The 18,259-nt window shown below is 27.4% G+C and overlaps 1 protein-coding gene across 2 annotated transcripts in view; it reads left to right on the forward strand.

The window, feature by feature from the left end:
• Positions 1–446: 446 nt before the first annotated feature.
• Positions 447–18,259, forward strand: part of Pka-C3 (Protein kinase, cAMP-dependent, catalytic subunit 3) — a 277,829-nt gene continuing 260,016 nt past the window's right edge. The window contains exon 1 of one of the 2 annotated variants that reach the window (XM_075355538.1): positions 447–816. In XM_075355538.1, coding sequence (XP_075211653.1) covers positions 681–816 — 136 coding nt within the window. In that variant the 5' untranslated portion in view covers positions 447–680. The remainder of the gene's footprint in view (positions 817–18,259) is intronic. The other variant, XM_075355539.1, reaches the window with a different exon arrangement.

Raw genomic sequence — 18,259 nt, forward strand, 5'->3', positions numbered from 1 at the left:
AAAAAAATTATGCTCTGTATTTTATTTATTTATTCCATACTGAATCTACTCTCATTTATTGGAATAAAATTAATACTAAAAACGGTAATTTTTATTTTTTAGTATGTCTAAATAAATTTAGAAAAATTAAATTGCGGCTATTTTTAAGTCAGAAAAAACTATACATGTTATTAAAGTTTCATTACATAACTGTTATAGTAATATATGTAATATATAGTAATATATGTAATATATATATATATATGCGGCGGAGGTTCTATAGTAAAATTATCATACTTTTGTACTTCGTATAGTTGACATTAAAAAGAATATAAGGTATGTTAAGAGCTGCTGTCTAACTTCTCTTTTTGTTCGCCAGATAGCGAAAGTTCGCCAAGAGCAGTTGTTCGTTCCCCTTCCTACCTCAACGTGTATACTTACTAAAACCATCCTGCACTGTAGCGTTAAACATTTTAAGCTTGCAGCTGTCAGTTGTCCGTTAGAAGTTGAACGAACTTGTAGCGAAGCGGGATCTTTTAAGTCTAATCTATTACAAATTGATTCGTGCTTATATAGTATTTTATTAAATAATGGTAAAGTTTAATTTAACATTAGTTAAGTTTATTGTATATTTTGTTTGACAAATATTTATAAAGTTTAGTTATTATATCGATATTTTGTGTTTTCAACTTAGTATTACAATGGCTTCATCTAAAGTTGTTAGGTGCCGGCAAGAAAGTCTAACCAAAGAACTGTCACCATCAGTAGATCCTAGTGATTCATCTGACGGTGAAAAGGATTGGGGATTGGATGATTTCGACATCATAAAAACAATAGGTGAGTTAGCTTGATTTTGTTGTGAAACGTCATACTGAAATTGCTGTATTTGTTACTGCAATTTATTGTTGAATTGTTTAACTTTTAGGTTGAATGATGAAATGATTTACTAGATTTGTTGTGTACCTGATTGACCACGTTATTGTTTAGATAATTCTGTCATTTTTGTTCATCTTTTGTTATTTTAATATTTATTATGGTTATTATTTACTTTAGCCTTTTTCTGTTTATAAAGCTGTGTAACATTTGATCCATACTTCACATGCGTGTTTGTGGTAGAATTAATTCGTAAAATTATTTCTGGAGTTTGTGGAAAATTTGTTCGTTATTTTATTTCATTATAATTTTGTATCTGTATGGTTATTTATTAAGTAGTTACGATCTCATATTGTGGAGTTAACGGGTATTTTGTTACGCTGAATTTGTCGAAACTGATAAAAATTTATTTAACAACGAAGATTAAAAATTTATCGTCCATTTCAAAACTGTTAAATATAATTAAATGTTGCAGATTTATAGTTACGCTTGTTTCTCTGTTAATTACTTGTTGTGGTTAGACGCAGAAAAATTTTAATCTGATTAGAAGTATCATATTTTGTTGAAAACTCCATCGTTAAAAATTACTTGTTTTTAAAAATTTTATTAAAAACTTTTCTCTGAATGTTCAGTGATTTTTAGCAGGATTTAATATTTAAAAAAATTATAAATATTGAAAAGCAGAAACTAATGTTTTATTTAATCTGCCCAAATTGCTGCTGGTAATAGAAATCACACTTTAGAGGTTCATGTGGATGGTTTTTTTTATAAGAAATTAAGTTTTTATAATATACGTATTATTCTTACGAAGAATTTTTCTTCTTAGCAAAAATTGTACGTGTATTTATTTGGTTCTTGTATTATCTTACCATATTTTCTTACCTTACTATTTTAGAATAAGGTGTAAAAGATTAATATAATCATTATTTATTATGATCCTTTACATTGGGCGAAAAATGTTAATGCTGCATCCCTATTCGTTAAAAATTATGTAAGGTACGTTCCGTAAATTTACTAATTTAACTCTGATTGCGTGCTGTTTCATAGAAGGCACAAGGCTCGTTAAAATCCTTAACGGAATATTTTTTTATGTTATAGAGATATTCTTAGTTAAATTTCATTGGCTCTTTTTATCTTTTGTTACGACTAGTTAATTTTGCATGACCCGTTACTTCCAGCGTGCACGCAGACACATACATAGTCATATATATATATATATATATATATATATAGAGCCGCCGCGCCATACACTCGCACCCCCTAAAAAGTCAAAATTAAAAAAAAAACCGAAAATGGTTTTTTGATATTTATGTTACGAGTATTTGCAAGCCCCATTCTAGTGAATATCTCGTTTATTATAGTCGGAAATTGGGAAAAATTTGCTATTATTGTTAAAAAATTTTTTTTTACCTATCTTTACCCCTTTCAAGGTTGAATTTCGAAAAATCTATAAATTGGTTTTTAGGTATATTCGCATGAAAATTACACACACCAAAAATCAAATTGATATCTTCATTTGTTACCGAGAAATTAAAAAAAAATAGCCGGGTTTAAAAAAATCCATTTTAACCCATTAAACTTATAATTGCAAAAAATATAGAAATTACTTTTTATATATTCAGATGAAGATTACACACACCAAAAAGCATGTTGATATCTTCACTTGTTACCGAGAAATTAAAAAAAAATATAATAGTAAATTTCATTGTTACTCTATTTTAAACCTTTAAACTTTACTTTCAAAAAGTCTTTTGTTAGTGTGCACTTATACAAGTTTTCATCAATTTATCTTCAGTAGTTTAGCTGATATATATTTATCGTATATAAAAATTGCACCGAATTTCGATAAATCACACAATTAATAGATTGTTAATGTATTAGATAAAATCCATTATTACTTCCCTCGTTTGCTCTAGGTTTAATCACTTTTGCTTATATCCGCATCGCACTACCATCCTAAGTATTTTGAATTTCTTTTTATAAGGTTCATAGATATTGTGAAATTTCACCTATCCTTTTAAAATCCATTCGCAAATCAAACAACGCGTACGGTTCTGTTTTACCAGGGCTTATTTGTATGACGAAATATTCCATTTCGCTTCTAAATAGTTGTTTTATACATTAATTAAGTAGCTGTAACACTGATGTAACGTCGTCTGTGAATGATAAGTAATGTTACATATTACAGCAGAGTAGGAAAGTGTCATCCTTTAATGCAGAGTCTTCCTTTAATGTCGTCTGTCTGATTCTCCTGAAAACTGTTCATAACTAGTACAGTTAGTTGCTGCAACGGTATAATTTTCCGTTTCCCGGAACATTTTACCCGATTGTAAACCCAGTAGTTATTCATCATGCTTTTTTTACGGGTACATACTACAACTTTACGCGGAAAAGCTAACGGCGGTAACATTTTTCACGTCAATCGCACCCGTTAGCAAAACGAAACTTTTTTACTTTTCGTATCTTGCTGTACGAAATTGATCAAAACGAAAACTAATATCCTTAATATTTATTATCATTTTGGACAAAAACAGAGCATTCATTGGTCGCTAAGTTAGTCGTTAAATTAATGAAATAAAATCGAAAAAACTTCGCTGTTATGTAAACCCTACTGAGTAAACAATTTGAATTAAAAAAAATATTTTTAATTTTTTTCTTGTTTAAAGGCTACTTCTATTATGTTACTATTAGATAATGTTTTAATAAGGATTTTCAAAAGGAAACAACAAATTAGGCAGTTTTCATAAATGGTCTTCAATATGTTTCTTTTCATGCGATTTGTTTATTCAATTTTTTTTCTTATCAAGATCACTGAAATGATGTGTGTATAACTGGGGAAAAACTGTGCACGTGGTTTATCGTTGTTATTAACGGTTGGTTTGGTACTTTGCTTTATCTGAAGAAATAAAATGATAGAATAAATTCACAAATTTTGTTTTAAAACCAGCAATTATGACTAATATGTTTGTAATTAAAAATTATACGGTCATTTATTTATACATCTTAATGAAACTAAAGAAAGCGAAAGATTAATGTTGCAAACATTAATCTTGATTAATGAAAACTTGATTTAGAATTGTATTATCTCATTTATATGAACAAGACCCAATATGTCTCCATTAAGTGTTCCTCCCGATTCCCCCTCCTATTTTTAATAGAATATTTTCATAGAAAGTTTACTTTTTGTCATCAGTACAATACGGTCTTTAAAAATCTTTATATTTAAATATTAAAATTTTTTTTCTAGTTTTTTTTTAATCGAGAAAAAAATGGGTACTTACGTATTAACGCCACCGCAGCTACAGCTTTATTTAAAAACAAAGTAGTCAATCGGATTTCGGTGGAAAATGGGCCGATATAGAGTTTAACATAAATAAATAAATATTTATTTTATAAATATAATTTAACCTACGCTCGCTAACCTTGACTAATTAACACCGTAATTTTTTGAGTATTTATTTAATAAATTCAGTAATTACAATTATTTATTATTTAAATAATCATATTGCGATAATTACTGAATTTATTAAATAAATACTCAAAAGATTACGGTGTTAGTCAAGGTTAGCGAGCGTAGGTTAAGTATGGTTAAATTATATTTATAAAATAAATAAATATAAATAACCATTTATATTCTGCTTTGAATCTGTTTCGGCCCATTTTCCACCGAAATCCGATTGACTACTTTGTTTTTAAATAAAACTGTAGCTGCGGTGGCGTTAATACGTAAGTACCAAAAAATGTTTTAAACATCTTTATGAGATTTTTTTACTTTATCTTCCTTTTACTGTTTGTAAACTCACTTTTTTGTAGAAATTTCCAGAAATAGTTACCTGTGTGATTTTTCATTCACATCTTTTTGCGGGAATGATGTATTTATTCAGCTCAGGATATAATTTTGATAAGACGTTTTTAATTATAATCCTAGCAGCAGATGTCAGTCGTTACTATACACCATCATCTGCCATCTGGTTCTATAGGCTACCTCTGAAATTGATTTGTTCAGCAAATTCAAATCAGCGACAGGTTTTCATAATTTTTATTGAAATTTATTAATTAATAACTACTTGATTTTTTCACAACTGGAATTTTTTATCGTTTTGCATAATTTATATATATATATATATATATATATATATATATATATATGTATACATCTTTTATATTTTTCTTAATCAAGAAGAGCAAGAATTGTATCTCCTAAATAAGTTTATGCATTTTGATCGATCAGTTGTGATAATTTTTGTTATAGGCAAGCTTTTGTCTAGAAAAAAATACGTTTCCTTGTTTATTTTCTTCCATTTTTCTTTAATTTTAAATTAAATGGACAACGATAATGATGTAATTATTATTAGTGTAATGTGTACAATTAAAAGGATTTATTTATTTGATCGTAATTTTTTTCGTGTAACTTCCTTCGAGGAGTTATAAAGTGTATTAAGTTCAAAAATTCAATCATAAAAATTAATTTTTAGATGTATTAAAATTATTTAATTTCGTTTTGTTGAGTCATTTACGTAATAAAGCAACGTAGAAAACGGCTCCATTTAAAGTACGGAAACCGGTTGCAGTGATGATCGTTAGAGAACCACAATCTATAAATTGACCAGACAAATCGCGTCAAAAAAGCTGACAACACAGTTGTAGGACTTTCCCGTCACGCGGCTGTTTATAAATAAAATATAATTAACATATTAATGACATATTGAAAAAATACCACGTTATAATTACAAGATTTCATATCTGGTATTACTATAAAAAGTTTTTATTTCAACAACTTTAAATATTAAAATCGTTTCAGCGCCCTTGAAAATAAATGCGGTATAAATTGATACCTCACACAACCATGTTTGTTACTTTTTGCGCGTACTCCAAAGTGGAAGTCTAAGTTCAGTTTTATAAAAAATATTTTTTTAAAGCAATCTTAACTTTTGGTTAGGTCCGGCGCTTGGTAGGGTTTGGGGCTCCCAATTTAATAAACATTCATTTATATGCGTACGACAATAGAAGAAACCGCAATGAAAAACAACCATCATAGCGATCACAACAAAGCTTCAAAACTTAGAACATTTTTTGGGATGGGAGATGCGATTTTGCAAAATATTTTTTGCAGAAATTGCTATTTTTTATTTGTTAACAAATATGTCTAAGAAAAATATGACCTTAATTAGGCGAAATCTCGAGATATTGATGGTGACCTTGCTCTACAGCCTCACCCCCTTGACCTTTTAAGTTGAAAATTTAATGGCATCAATGCTTCATATATAGATGTAATCTGACCAAGTTTGGTCAAAATCGATCCAGTAGTTCTGGAGATATAAGGTTATTTAGAAGCCAACACCGAACACACACACGTGTGTGTGTGTGTGTGTTCGAACATTACATGTGTATTCGAACGCATACGTATATACGAACATTTACATCCGGAAAATTTCCATTCGGTTTTTGGGTTCCTTAGGCGTCAAAAGTCAAGATCCAGTGAAAGCTACATACGCCCAAATTGGATCGATTGCAATACTTTACCTTCTAGAGCTATTGCTCTGCTATAGGGCTATCTAGACGGGAAAATGAAAATTCATTGTTTAGTATGTATTAAATTTCAACTTATCATTTCTCCATTTAACGGATAATTTAAAGAAATCTATGTTGCTTATATGAAACAGACCAATATAGTAGCGGTCTGGTCAGATGATAAAAGTATGACTATTAAACCTCAAGATCATTTTACTTGATTTAACGTACACTAATATGTAATCACGAACCAAGTATATTTGTTAATATGTTTTATTTATAGCTTCATGAAGTGTACAAGGTTATTAAAATATGTATATATTATTACTATTTTTCAGTGATGAAAATGAGTATATATTATTATTATTATTATTACTGGTTTTTAGTGAGATTTGATTTATAGATGTAATTGTTTGATAGTTAATTTATTAAATTTGATTGTGAATACCCATACAATTTCTCAGCTAGGTTTTATTTTTTATTTTAATTAATACAAATTTAAAAAATAATAGTGAAGCAAGTGCTAACACTGTTCACATTTTGAAAATGTATTAATATTACAAAATTCAGAATAATCTTTTCTAAATTGATTAATTAGAGTCCTTTTTATTACTAATAATGTTCGTTAGCAATCTGCTATTATTATTTTTTTATGTAAACTGCATTTCTATATAAATTTCCTTTAATTAAAACTAAATATCGGTTAACAGTTTCTTGATCGTGATCGTCCTTGAATAACTCATGGTATGGGAACCTTCTGATGTAGATGAGGGTCCTTTACACTCCCCGGTGGAAGGTGAGGAGGGTTTTTTTAGTCAAAAGATTTCACAAGGGGTTGATAGGGTCAGGGTTAGGTCGACCACCTTAATTTGAATTTGCTACCTTTTCATTAGAAAGATGATGTGATAAGTTTGATTTTTCGGGTTTTGTTAATATTATATCAGTAAGTCACAGAAGACTATAAAATATATTTAAATTCAATAATACAGTTTTGTCTTAATAAATGTCAGTACAGTTTTTTTCGTACAATATGGATGTATTATTAATTCAAAGTTTAATTATGTTACTGTAGTTTACCAACTTAGAAAATTAGGTTATTCATATTAGATGAAACAAAAAATATACATATATGTACACTATGCAGTTCGCAGAGTTAATTTCTGAATCCGGTGAACATGATTTCAGTGTCACTGAACCAGTCAAAAGATAGTTGTATAATATGTAAATCTAGTTTAGTCTAGATAAAGAGACGTCGACGTCGTTCGTAAATCGTCTCGCGCAACTTAATTTCACTTCGCTACTTCAATTTTCTACGAGTGGGTTTGAACATTCTGTATAGTACCCGTTCATTTCTTCTTTAGAACAATTTACACGTACAAGTTTTGCATAAATTCTTATATATTTATTACCCTTCAAATGGTATTATCTACAAGTATAATTATAAAATATTTCTTAACATTTTTAAATTTATGGAAATTAATCAATCGATGTATCAAATTTAACAATGTTAAAATTTCCATACCACTATTTCAAATACCTACCTGTAATTGTAAATTGTATTTTAATCCACAAATGAAATTATTCGCATATAAAAATGTTCTTGTCTACGATTAGATTTCAAAATAAATGATAAGTTGCTTTTTTCATACTTGTATATTATCATCGGGACATAAATATTATAGATTTTTTCTAACGGACGCAAATTTTATGACAAGTGAAATGAATTGTAATGAGATAAATAAACTATGTTCGGTTAACAGCAGTATTTGGAACGAACAAAATTAAAGAAATTAATTTTAAAGTGTAGTAGGATTGAATTTTTTGTGGGATTTTACTAATTATCATTACACTACTGAGGTTCTGGGATAGCTATTATTTCTCGTTACTCGATATGAGAAACTGGATCTCATAACAAAGTTAAGACTAACAGAATAGAAAGTCAATAATGCTTCCTTCAATAATGTTTCCTTCGCAATAATGCGAAAACATGATTGTTAGGAGAATGAAGATAAATTTATGTAATATCGAAGTTATTTGATGAGATTAGTTAGTAAATTAAAAAAAAAAATTTTCTCTTTTTGTTTGTCTATTAAGCATTAGATGATGATTTTTTATTAGTGTTTTTATTTGGTTTGGGTTATTTATTTTGTAGTTGTTAATGAAAAAATTCATAAAAAGTAACCAGGAATATCTGTTTTCCTAATTGCCTCAAAAAATAGATTTTGCAGAATTATTTGTTTGACATTAAGAGATTATTTATATAAATTATTATGTTAATGTATTTATTTACAGCTTAACTATTATAACGAAATTCTATCTGCTGATTGTCGTCTATTGTAAGTTGTAATTTTATTTAGTTTACTGTAATCACTTGGCATCTTTAAAAAATGTTTTTGTTTTTTTTTTTATTATATTGATCTGATACTTAGTATTCAAAAGTTTTTATGCGTGTGCGTACGGTTTAATGTATATTATGTATGTATATAAACTTGCACATAAAGCGTGAACGAGTTGAAAAGAGGGGAACTGAGAGGAAATGATATAGTGCTATTGCGTGAATAATATAGTAACAACATGAAATATAGGCTGAGACTGATGGACGGACATAACAAATGTCAAATTATGTTTTTTTTGTTTTGTTTTTTTATTATATAACCGGAAGAGGAGGATATAGTTCGCTGATTTCCCAATGGGCTCCACCCTCAATTGAAAATATGCTTAACTTTTGTATATAAGTATATATAATAGTGCTTCATAAAGAAGAAAAACTATTTCGTAATATAGTATCGATCGATGTCTCGATAACATCTAATAATTAATTTTTCTAAATTGCTGAAATTGTAGTACTGATTTGTCGTAAATTTGTAAGATCTAAATTATAATTATATGTGCATTAGGTGCAACGGTTTTAAATCACCTGAAGATGGCATTTCCATTTTTTAAGAATTAAATTATCAACATTACAGATAATTAGTCTCATTACAATCATTACTCTCGCAGAAGCAAACACTTATACTTCTGATGCCTGTTTATGTTAGACGCTGATATTCGTCGCAGCAGCAGGAAAGACTTTATTGTGTAAAACAATAAATTAATTTTCCCTTTTCTCCTGTAAAACAATACATTCATTATATACAAACCTACTCCTCGGTAAGAAATAGGTACGTTATTAAAAAATAAATAAAAAAATAGTAGCAGGTTACCGTGAAACAGGATTAAACTGTAGCGTTCTAAGTTTTTGTGTTTTCTCTTCCTAAATTACATCTTATGGCTCCTTTATTGTTATATAATAGCTTTAATTTTAAATGATAAACCTTCCTTTAAGTGCAAGTTATTTTATTTTTAGAGTAATTATGCATTTTTGTTATAAACTTTTATAAAAACTTAATTTGTTTTCCTGCTGCTACTATTAATTTTGTATTAGTTTTGTTTGTAATTCCTGTTTACGTTGCTGTGATAGAAAAGAAGTGTTTTTAGAAATGTTAGTAGGTTATTTTAAAAATTATCGATACATTCAGTTATTAAACGGATTATTTCTCTTTCGGTATTAATGTTTTTTTGTCAAGTACATTTTTTATCGTATCATATTATTGCTAAAATTAGACGTGTTTTGTACATTGTCTTCTTTTACGTTCTGAAGTAATTTAAGACAGTTTTATCTGTACCAACTTTTTTTTGTTTTACCTTAATGCGTTTTCAATCGGCCTTATAAAATCGCTAGTTAACTTTAAAAGTTAATCTTAAATTGAATTGCCCTTTAAAAGTTTGTCTACTAATCTTAGTGCAAATAAGGATATTTTTATTATGAATACGTTCCAAAGATAGTTTACAAAAACGTTTACGTAAATCCAAACCTCATGGCCATTTTGATTGTTAAATTATCTGGTTAGTTCGGACTGCCCATTTCAAAAATTCAGATTAGTCGTCTGAATTTGATAGTTTGAGTGGTTAAGAGTCTTAACCACTCAAAGAGGGATTAAGATTGGCTAGATTGACAATAGTTACCTATATTTTTCATTGTTATTATAAAATACAGACCAAAAAATTTATTTTACGATTTTCGTGAGTACTGTTTATTAGTCTGTTTAATAAATAATAATGTGTATTATTATTTATTTCTTTGTTGTGTTTTTTTTCAATTACTTTTTTCACGTATTTCTTTTAAGTATACCTTTTCCATAGTGCCTGCTGCTTATATTTCTTTAACAGTCGAAATGACCACGTACGTTTAGATTTTAAGTAAACTTCTTTTTACGGCTTTTATAGGAGCTTAATCTTGTTTTCTAATAATTTTAAGATTTAATCATAGCATGTGTTTTATTTCAGTGAAATAAAACAAGTACACTGATTTCTAGAATTTAGTGATAATAAAAATCGGCTATTTCTTTTACTTAATTTTTTAGTGTCCATTCTTATTCTTGGAATTATAAAAAAAAGTTCTTGAAATAATCAGTTATAAAAAATAAGAAAAAATAAATTGAGTTTATTCGTAACAAACTCTTGTGAAAGTTTTTTTTATTTATGAGACCGCCATTTCTTGAACAAAATAACAGAGGAAAAGCAGGTTGTTTAATATTATATTATATAACAGAGTAAATGATTCATTGATTTAGTCAAACAGAGAGTAATGACGAATTTTTTACTCGCGTGATATTGTGTGGCGCCGACGAAAGTCGAAAATACAGACTTGTTTCGTTAAATTTGTTAAAATGTATTTTGTAAAAGACGATGTGGTGGCAGTTTTGCAAACTAAATAAAAGTTAAAAAATATTGTTCAATATGTGCTTACACTAATTTTAATTATTATTATTATGAATTACTTGTGCAATTATTAATATTGTAAGTTATCAATAAAATAATATAAAATTAAACTAACGATTGAATAAATAAAATTAAAAATTCTTAATTTGAGTAATAAATGAAGAATTACTACGACACTTGAAAAGGAAACTGCAAATTTGTTTCAATGTTTAGTATGTTAAAAATATGGCAGAGCCTAGGAAACAAAAGGCAATTCCTTTTATACGGATTTGAATACTAGATCGTGGATACCGGTGTTTTTTGGTGGTTGGGTTTTAATTAACCACACGTCTCAGGAATGGTCGACCTGAGATTGTACAAAACCATTTCATTTACATTCATACTTATCATCCTCTGAAGTCATACCTTACAGAGGTTCCGGAGGCTAAACAGTAAAAAAAAAGAGCCTAGGAAACACTCCAATCCTTTCTCGAATAATCCGTTCTTGAGTAAGTCCGTGTTAGTAAAGTGTGTATGTATTTGCAAGGGTATCAATTCGTTAAAATTTATTTTTGTGCAGTTGTAGAACTAATTCGACATTAAATACCAATATGAATCCAATTCTGATCAATATTTCTATCGATAAAGTTCGGTTTAAATAAATAAAAAAAAATTTTTTCCTTATAGTTTTTTGAAAATTTTACTTCAGTTCCTAAAAACTTATAAAATCTTTGTTTAGCATTTCATACAACAATTTACCTATTAAAATCGTATTTACCGTTTTCGAAAAAAACAATTTTGAATTTAAAAAATGTTTTTAAATAATTTTTTTTTCAATAATTTTAGGAAAATTGGGATTTTTATTAACAAAAAATATATATAAATAATTAATTTTTATAATAAATAATTAAATAAATTAATTATTTATAAATTATTTATCCTCAATTTACATTCCACGTTTGAGATATTCAGATAAATAGTTTTATAACGCGTTTCATAATTTTCCACTTTATTGGTTAGATTGTTGTCTTTTCCAAATACTAAAATTTAGGTGAACGACTAAACATGGAAAAAATGGAAGGCTATTTTATAGGTGTAGATACAAACCGTGATTTTTTTATACTTCTTTTCTATTCGCAGACGGTTTAGTAGTAGTAATAATAGAATCCGCTTTTAATTTATACAGGGAACAGAAGGAAATCTGTCGTGTACCGTAAAAATACTAATAATTATTACTGGTCAAGAGAATATGTAGTAAAATATTTGAAACAGGATTTCTCAATGAGATAAGGTAATGCAGTTGATAAATTCGTTGTTATGGTCAAAGGAATGAAGACTAAAAGTAGAATATAAAGGTCAATTTAACAGATTATTCTTACGTATGGGATTAAAAAAGTCGCAATTGTACAAATGAATTATTGTTGTGAAGTTGTGGTATCTCGAGGTTGGATCGCATACAAAATGAAAAGATATGGAGATGTTGGGAAAATCATACAGCGAAGTTAATATAAATTGACGAAAAGGCTTTGTTACGGTCATAGGATGGAGTCAAATGGCTCAGTAAAGTGAAATCTGTAAGAAGGAAAGAGACAAGAGATACCTACCTACAAAGCAATGGATTTATCGAGGCAATGGAGGTCTGATGTGGTAGGAATAAGTGACAATTACAATGGTAAAAACGCCTGGAATAGCTATAAAAGAAATTTATCAATAAAAAATGACCAAGAACCGATTTACGTTCCATTCAAAAGTAATAGTGTGGTTTTTGTAAGCAGCTTTGCTTGATTTGTTAAAAATTTATCGTTATTAAGGTTGCCATTTTATATTTTATCAGTGTAGAACGAAAATAAATTCTTAACCGGACAAAAGATTCGCAGTACAGTTCTGTACGTGGGAACTCCTCTACACCTGCTGCGTTTCTTAAAATTTGTATATATAATTTTTCTTTTATTCTTTATTTCTACCTTCCATTCAGTTTTATTTTGCATAACGATTTCATTAAGTACTCTCATAAACGTTTTCCTTAAGAATAATTGAATTAACAAGAAGATTAGGTCTATAAGCGTGGGAATTTATTGTTCACAATGATTTTATTATTATTTTAAGAGTTGTAGGAAGCTCTGAGGTCATTTTCTTTATTACTAGGCTTTTAATTGTTATTCATATTTTTATTTCCATAAATTTACTTAGGTGTATATATTAATTATACAAGAAATTGTGAAAACAATGTATTTACGTCATCAGTTACTTTCTAGTAACGAATTTGCAATTTTATCTTTGGTTTGTTGAAGTAAAAATTTATCACAAAAACTTCCAATAACATTGTCTACTCAATGAGTAATTAAGAGTACATAAATTAATCATTTTTTGTTAAAATAATGTAATAACACACCGATTGTGGACACAGCAGATAAAATGTAAGGCATTTACTTATTTTCACTTAAAATTTAAATTTAAACAGTGATAAGAACTAATTATGGGTTTGATTCCCTTAAAGGGTCTTCATAGTAACAATAATTCATAATTTCATCTTCATTTTAATAAGACATTTTATGTTATTGGGCGTTCGTCTACGTAGAATAAATTAGTGCTAATGAACGCTCTCTGAATCAATAACGCGTAATTATGAATTTTCCATTATGTTAATTAAATAAAATTTTACTGATACATTATCTCAGAACTACTCTTGAAAAAACCCATTGTATTTACTTATAATTTTCATCAGTTATTCAATAATTTTATACTGATCATAGTTCTTTGTAATATCATTTAAATGGAAGTCTATTTTGTATAAATTTTTAATCAATCGTATACAATTTTAATCATATAAATTTACGGGAGAATGTTGGTCCTTCATGTGAATTTAATAATTGTCTTTATTAATTAATTAATTTTGTAATAAATACTCATATTTTAATATTTTTTATTAGAAATAACTTTTAAACATTTTTTTAGTTTAAGAAATTGGGTGTATATTTTACTTAATTTTTTTTTGCTCACCTTTTTAAATGAATATAATGATAATAACAGAATATAGGCCGATTTAATTGAAATTAGTATGGTATTAGTTGGGTGTACAATTTGACTTTTTATATCTGAATTAAGAATTTGCTTATTGAACTCATTTGAATGTAAAAAAATACTGAATTAGTCATTTAGAAAATAAGGACAAGTTTTAGGTAGGATGATGTGTGTGTATTGGTACAAGGCATTCATTTTCATTGACTGACAAAAAAGTATTAAATATTTATTTTACCGTTGCGTTTATACTCCTCTGATTGTGGTAAATACGGATTTTTCTTATGGACATTTTAGTTAATAATGAATTTAATTACGAGAAGTATTAAATTAAGCTTCAAGGTTTGATATATATATTAATATTTATTGATAATGAATTTTTAGTGTTATAATCTGAATATTGCTATTACATTTTGTTTCATTACATGTTTTTATTAATTTGGCTGATTGTTTTCGTCAATTTTTGTAATCACAGTTGCCTCTTCAACTGTATAATTATTCATCTGTATAACTGAATAAATATTTTGATAGATTATCTCTCGTTACTATTTATTAAAATGTTGTATCATCTTTTTAAGTTGTTCTGTTTACTTAACGCGGTCCCTGTTGCAAGGATTATCCTTTATCCATTTGATTAAAAATATACGTTTGTGTGTGAGTGTGTGTATATATATATATATATATATATATATATAAATATATAAATAAATAATTCAAATTCTTATAGAATAATGGTACTTACGTATTAACGCCACCGCAGCTACAGCTTTATTTAAAAACAAAGTAGTCAATCGGATTTCGGTGGAAAATGAACAGTCTCTTCATTAATTTTAATAAATGGTTATTTATATTTATTTATTTTATAAATATAATTTAACCAAACTTAACCAACTTGACTAATTAACACCGTAATTTTTTGAGTGATTTATATAATAAATTCAGTAATTATTGCAATTATTTATTATTTAAATAATCAAAACACTCCTGTTAATTATCAAGGTTAGCGAGCGTAGTTGGCGAGTTTGGTTAAATTATATTTATAAAATAAATAAATATAAATAACCATTTATTAAAATCAATAAAGAGTCTGTTTTGAATCTATGTTAAACTTTATATCGGCCCATTTTCCACCCAAATCCGATTGAGTACTTTGTTTTTAAATAAAGCTGTAGCTGCGGTGGCGTTAATACGTAAGCACCGAATAAATATACAAAAAGTTAAAGGTGCTGAATAATATACAGTTACGTCTTAGTTACAGGTATAATATAGTTAATGGAAGCCGTAAAATAGTGGAGATAGAAGTTGTATTTCCTCAGGTTTATTACGTATGAAAACAGTTGGCGATTGAATGTTGAAGATCACTCCCCTTTCCAGGTCGCCTGCCCTACCAATCCTGTATTCCCCTCCGCAGACTGCTTACTGTTAATTATTAGTAGCTGGGTATTATGTTTAGTTAATGCTTTATATTTTGGCTCCAAAATTATTTTCGTTCTATACAAATAATCTTTAATTTTGACCGCTCATTCTTTTTGTGAAGAGATGTTTATTTTTAAGTCATGTGTTTCAAGAGATATAAGCATTTATGAAATGATGTGAGCTTTTTTTAATATGATAAACACTTTAACACTTTAACTTCGTTACATTTATTTTAATTAGGAAGGCAAAATGAGTTTTTGTTGAGGCTGTTCCATTCGATATGTAAGACATTACTTTTGTCATCAAAAACAGTTTTACAGCAGATCGTCTAAAATTATTTGTAGTGATGTTATAAATAGATTTATTATCATATGGATATTTGTTCAAAGTTTGATAAATTTATTTTACTGTTATGTCAGCCAGTGTAAGTAGATATCGCTTCAGTATTTCTATAAAAATATGTATTTTTTATTTGTGGTTAAAGCGATTGACGAGGGATATCGGTATAGACACCCACCAGTGTGTGAACACCCGCCTTTTCATGTAGATTTTAAATTTAAATGTCTGAATATGAGTATTTTGAAGCGTGCATTTACCTCTTTAGCTTTTACCTCATTTACCTTTTGAAGAGCATTTACCTCTTTAAATGCCTTTTATGTGTTATATTTTGTTTTTTTATTTGAAATTCCTTTCCTACAGATTATAGAGCAATGGACTTTAAACGTATTATCATCGAACATTTCTTTTAATTTAATTGCATTTTATAACTGCAAGCCCATGGGCAATGTTTTTTGCCCATCGGTCTCTCCATGCCATTTGTCTGTGCTAAAGTAACGAATCTCTAAGAGTGCTATTAGTCATTTCAATCAAAGTAAATCGCAATACTAGAAGTTTAAGGGATTTCTCAAATGTAATTTTTTTTATATTTTCTACAGTGCTGTCTTATAGTGTTTTGATTTATGCTTGATGTACTTCCAGTTCTAAGGTCGATCGATATCAATCGTTTTTTTTTTTTATTTAACATTTTTTTAACTGTATTAATAATATTCTTTAAATGTAATAAAAGAAATTTACGTTGCAGTTATAAGTTTAAAAAGTTATAAGTTTATTATTCAATAAATTTTTCGATGTTGCATTTTTATTAAGGAAATAGTTTTCAAGTTTTTCTTTATAAATAAAATAATATTTACAGATAAAGAGAATGTTGATTGATTATGTAAGAGTGAAAAAAAATAGAATTTTCACAAGATCTTACTTTAGTTTACTGATTATGGCTTTAAACATTTTTTACGTAAGATATATGGCGCCGGAAAAGAATCTTTTTAAGGAGTAGTATTCAAAAAAGTGTAATACTAGATAGCATTTTTTTTTTTTTATTAAAAATATTTTGTTACCATTCACTATTGTAGTTGTAATACATATTGTATTATTTACATTATATATTATTTGTTTCCAGAAATGGTGTAATAATATATAAATTCTTGTTGTTTGTAAAAGTACTATTTAATTTTTTAATAACAGTAATTGGTTAATATCTTAAACTTAACTTGTTAATAAAAGCAAGAAATTTCATTTATTTATTGAGATATAACAGAATAAATCTACTTACAGTCTGGCTATTCATACAAAATGCACAAACCATAATTATTTATAAAAAGATATCGATTACAAATAAAAGAAAAGGAAATAAAAAAGAAATACAAATAAATAGTTTATGTAATAAATCGTTTAAAAAATTTTATACAAATAATAAAAATTAATGCGAAATGTAGCATTTTCTTAGGCACATTTTCATACACATAATTTCATTAGCTTACCTTACGTGTCAATAATAAAACGAAATTGAATTAAAAAAAAAAAAAAAATTGAAGAAAAAATAAGGAAAAGAAAGAATTAAGAAAAAGGAGAAAAGAAAGAAAGAAAAGAGGAAATTCAGTCCTCCACCCCAGCTTTACGATTAGACTTAAAACAAATAAACAAATTACTCTTGCGAAAGTATTAACGCCAGTCAAAAACATTTAATTTAATCTTGAAAACTAAACGTTTTGATTTTTGGTAAATTAAATATTTATCGGGAATAATGTTTTACTACTGGAAAATAAAAATGATTTCGTTTTAACAGCCAAAAATTATTCACATAATGAAATTGAAAAAATATCTTTAAAGCATTAATTATCATCCAATTGAACTATTTGTGTTTCCTCCGTACTTTATTTATTTATTTTTGAAATACGTCTTGAATTAATAGAAGGAAGGCGTGTCTTTTAAATCAGAATATTAGTTTGTAAAAAGGCTTTAAATATAAAAATTGTGTACTTGCATTAGTCACTTTTTTCTTTTTGATAATTAAACAATCACTGAAGGTTGATAAAAAGCGTGTTGGTGTAATTTTAACAAAAACATTTCTAAAATATTAATTTGATACGGTAAAATAAATTAATAAGTTCATCTTGTGCAATATTCCTTAGTAATATACTGTAAAACCTATTTTTATTTTTCAAATTGTATTTGGGAAACAGAGGCAGATTCTCTTGCATTTATTTTTTTCTGACTTGAAATTAAAAAAATTATGTATGTTTTAAAACATTAGCTTTGTTCGTTTTCTACGTGTACTATATATATGTATCGGTTATTATTTGAAGATAAAGAGATTTTATAATACCTGAGGTTCTTTGTTTCATTTCTTTCTGTAGTTACAATATTTTTATTTTTGTGTGGTCGG

The sequence above is a fragment of the Lycorma delicatula genome, chromosome 2 (genome assembly GCF_047948215.1).
Source record: "Lycorma delicatula isolate Av1 chromosome 2, ASM4794821v1, whole genome shotgun sequence".
NCBI lineage: Eukaryota > Metazoa > Arthropoda > Insecta > Hemiptera > Fulgoridae > Lycorma > Lycorma delicatula.